This window comes from Lampetra planeri, chromosome 13 (genome assembly GCF_965212315.1).
Source record: "Lampetra planeri chromosome 13, kcLamPlan1.2.h2, whole genome shotgun sequence".
Lineage (NCBI taxonomy): Eukaryota > Metazoa > Chordata > Hyperoartia > Petromyzontiformes > Petromyzontidae > Lampetra > Lampetra planeri.
In genome coordinates, this window is record NC_136119.1 from 14,293,763 (window position 1) to 14,295,823 (window position 2,061).

At 56.0% G+C, this 2,061-nt stretch overlaps 1 protein-coding gene across 1 annotated transcript; it reads left to right on the forward strand.

Annotated features, from left to right (window-relative positions):
• The first annotated feature begins 312 nt into the window (after window positions 1-312).
• LOC144722169 (uncharacterized) lies at window positions 313-2,061 on the forward strand. The gene has a single exon (XM_078600341.1). It carries the CDS (start codon window positions 313-315, stop codon window positions 2,059-2,061), a length of 1,749 nt encoding a protein of 582 aa, XP_078456467.1.

Sequence of the window (2,061 nt, forward strand, 5' to 3'; positions counted from 1 at the left end):
TTCCTTAACACAACACATTTAACCAATTGGAATAATAGTAATTACTTCTTGTGTGACCCTGTGCTATTTGACGTGCACGTTGCTTTGCAAATGTGGTTGTTACGCTCGTTGCTGACTGCAGGGTGCAAATGAGGCATGATTTCCCCCTTGGGTGACAGCACATTATTGGACCATATCTTCTTTAAATTTCATTGGCAGGTTCAGACTGAAATGCTCGGACGCAAAAGAAGGGCGCTTCGCAAGCCCCTGGGCTGTTCTCAGGCGCTCCTGGCGGTCGTCGTCATCATCCTGCCTTCCCTGGAGAGTCACGCCATGGGCTGCCCGGCGCGCTGCGAGTGCACCGCGCTTCAGAAGTCCGTGGTGTGCCACCGGCGGAGAATGGCGGCCATCCCGGAAGGCATTCCCATAGAAACCAAATCGCTGGACCTCAGCAAAAACCGGCTACGTTCCCTGGACCCTGACGACTTCTCGAACTTTCTGCTGCTGGAGGAGCTGGAGGTGAATGAAAATGTGATCTCAAATATCGAGCCAGGAGCCTTCAACAACCTGCCCTTCCTCCGCTCTTTAAGCCTGAGGAATAACCGCCTGAAGCTCATCCCTCGTGGCGTGTTCTCCAGGCTCACCAACCTGACGCGCTTAGACATCAGTGAAAACAAGATCGTCATCCTGCTGGATTACATGTTCCAGGATCTGCGCAATCTCAAGCAGCTGGAGGTAGGAGACAACGACCTGGTGTACGTCTCTCACCACGCCTTCAAGGGGCTCCACAGCCTGGAGCAGCTCACTTTGGAAAAGTGCAACCTAACGAGTCTCCCCACGGAGGCCCTGTCTCACCTGGGCAGCCTGTCCACGCTCAGGCTACGCCACCTCAACATCGCGAGCATCTTGCCCTTCTCATTCAGGCGGCTCCTCCGACTGAAGGTGCTTGAACTCAGCCACTGGCCAATGCTCGAGGAGCTTCCTATGAACAGTCTATATGCACTGAACTTGACGGCGCTATCAATTACCTTTACAAATATCACCGCCGTCCCACAATCAGCATTACAGCCTCTGGTTAATCTCAGGCTACTAAACCTATCGTACAATCAAATCAGAGTAGTAGAAGCTGGTGCCTTTCAGAATTTAATTCGACTTCAGGAATTGCATGTGGCTGTGTCGAGGCTTACCACAATCAAGCCCCAGGCCTTTATGGGCCTCAGCAAATTAAGAGTTTTAAACGTGTCAAAAAACCTGCTGCAGACCCTGGAGGAGAGTGCTTTCCAGTCGACGAGCAGTCTGCAGGTCCTCGGCTTGGACTCGAACCCCCTGGCGTGTGACTGTCGCCTGCTGTGGGTCGTGCGCAGGCGGAGACGCTTGGCCCTGGGCGAGCGGCAGCCGTCGTGCGAATCTCCCGAGCACGTCAAGGGCATGGCGTTCGGAGACTTCCCCGAGGAGATGTCACCGTATTACTTCTCGTGCAAGAAGCCCTGGATCACGGTGCAGAAGCCCCAGCAGGTCGCCACGGCCGAGAGCCAGACGGTGCTGCTGCCGTGCCAGGCAGAGGGGGACCCCCAGCCCTCCATCATGTGGGTCTCGCCATGGAAGCAAAAGATCACGGCTCAGTCGAACGGCCGCATGGCCGTGCTGCCAGACGGCACGCTGCAAATTCGCTACGCGCAGATCCTGGACAGCGGCACTTACGTGTGCGTAGCCAGCAACGCCGCGGGCAACGACACCAACACGGGCATCCTCGACGTCAAGAGCTTTTCTCCACAGTCTTTGTACAACAACGACACCCTCGCGTCCGTCGGCAACGGGATGAACGGCACCGGCTCTAACGCCACTCGGGCAAGGGACCAGCAGCTCTACGACGTCAAAACCATCCTAGTGGCCATAGCCATCGGCTGCTTCACGTTTCTGGGCGTCGTGGTGCTCTGCTTGTTCATTCTGTTTATTTGGAGCAGAGGAAGGGGCAGACACAAACCCAGCGTCCACGTTGAGTACACCTCCCGGCGCACCGAGAGCACCGACTCGGGCGCTCAGGCGCCAAACCCCAGACAGATCAGCATGAGGATGGTATAG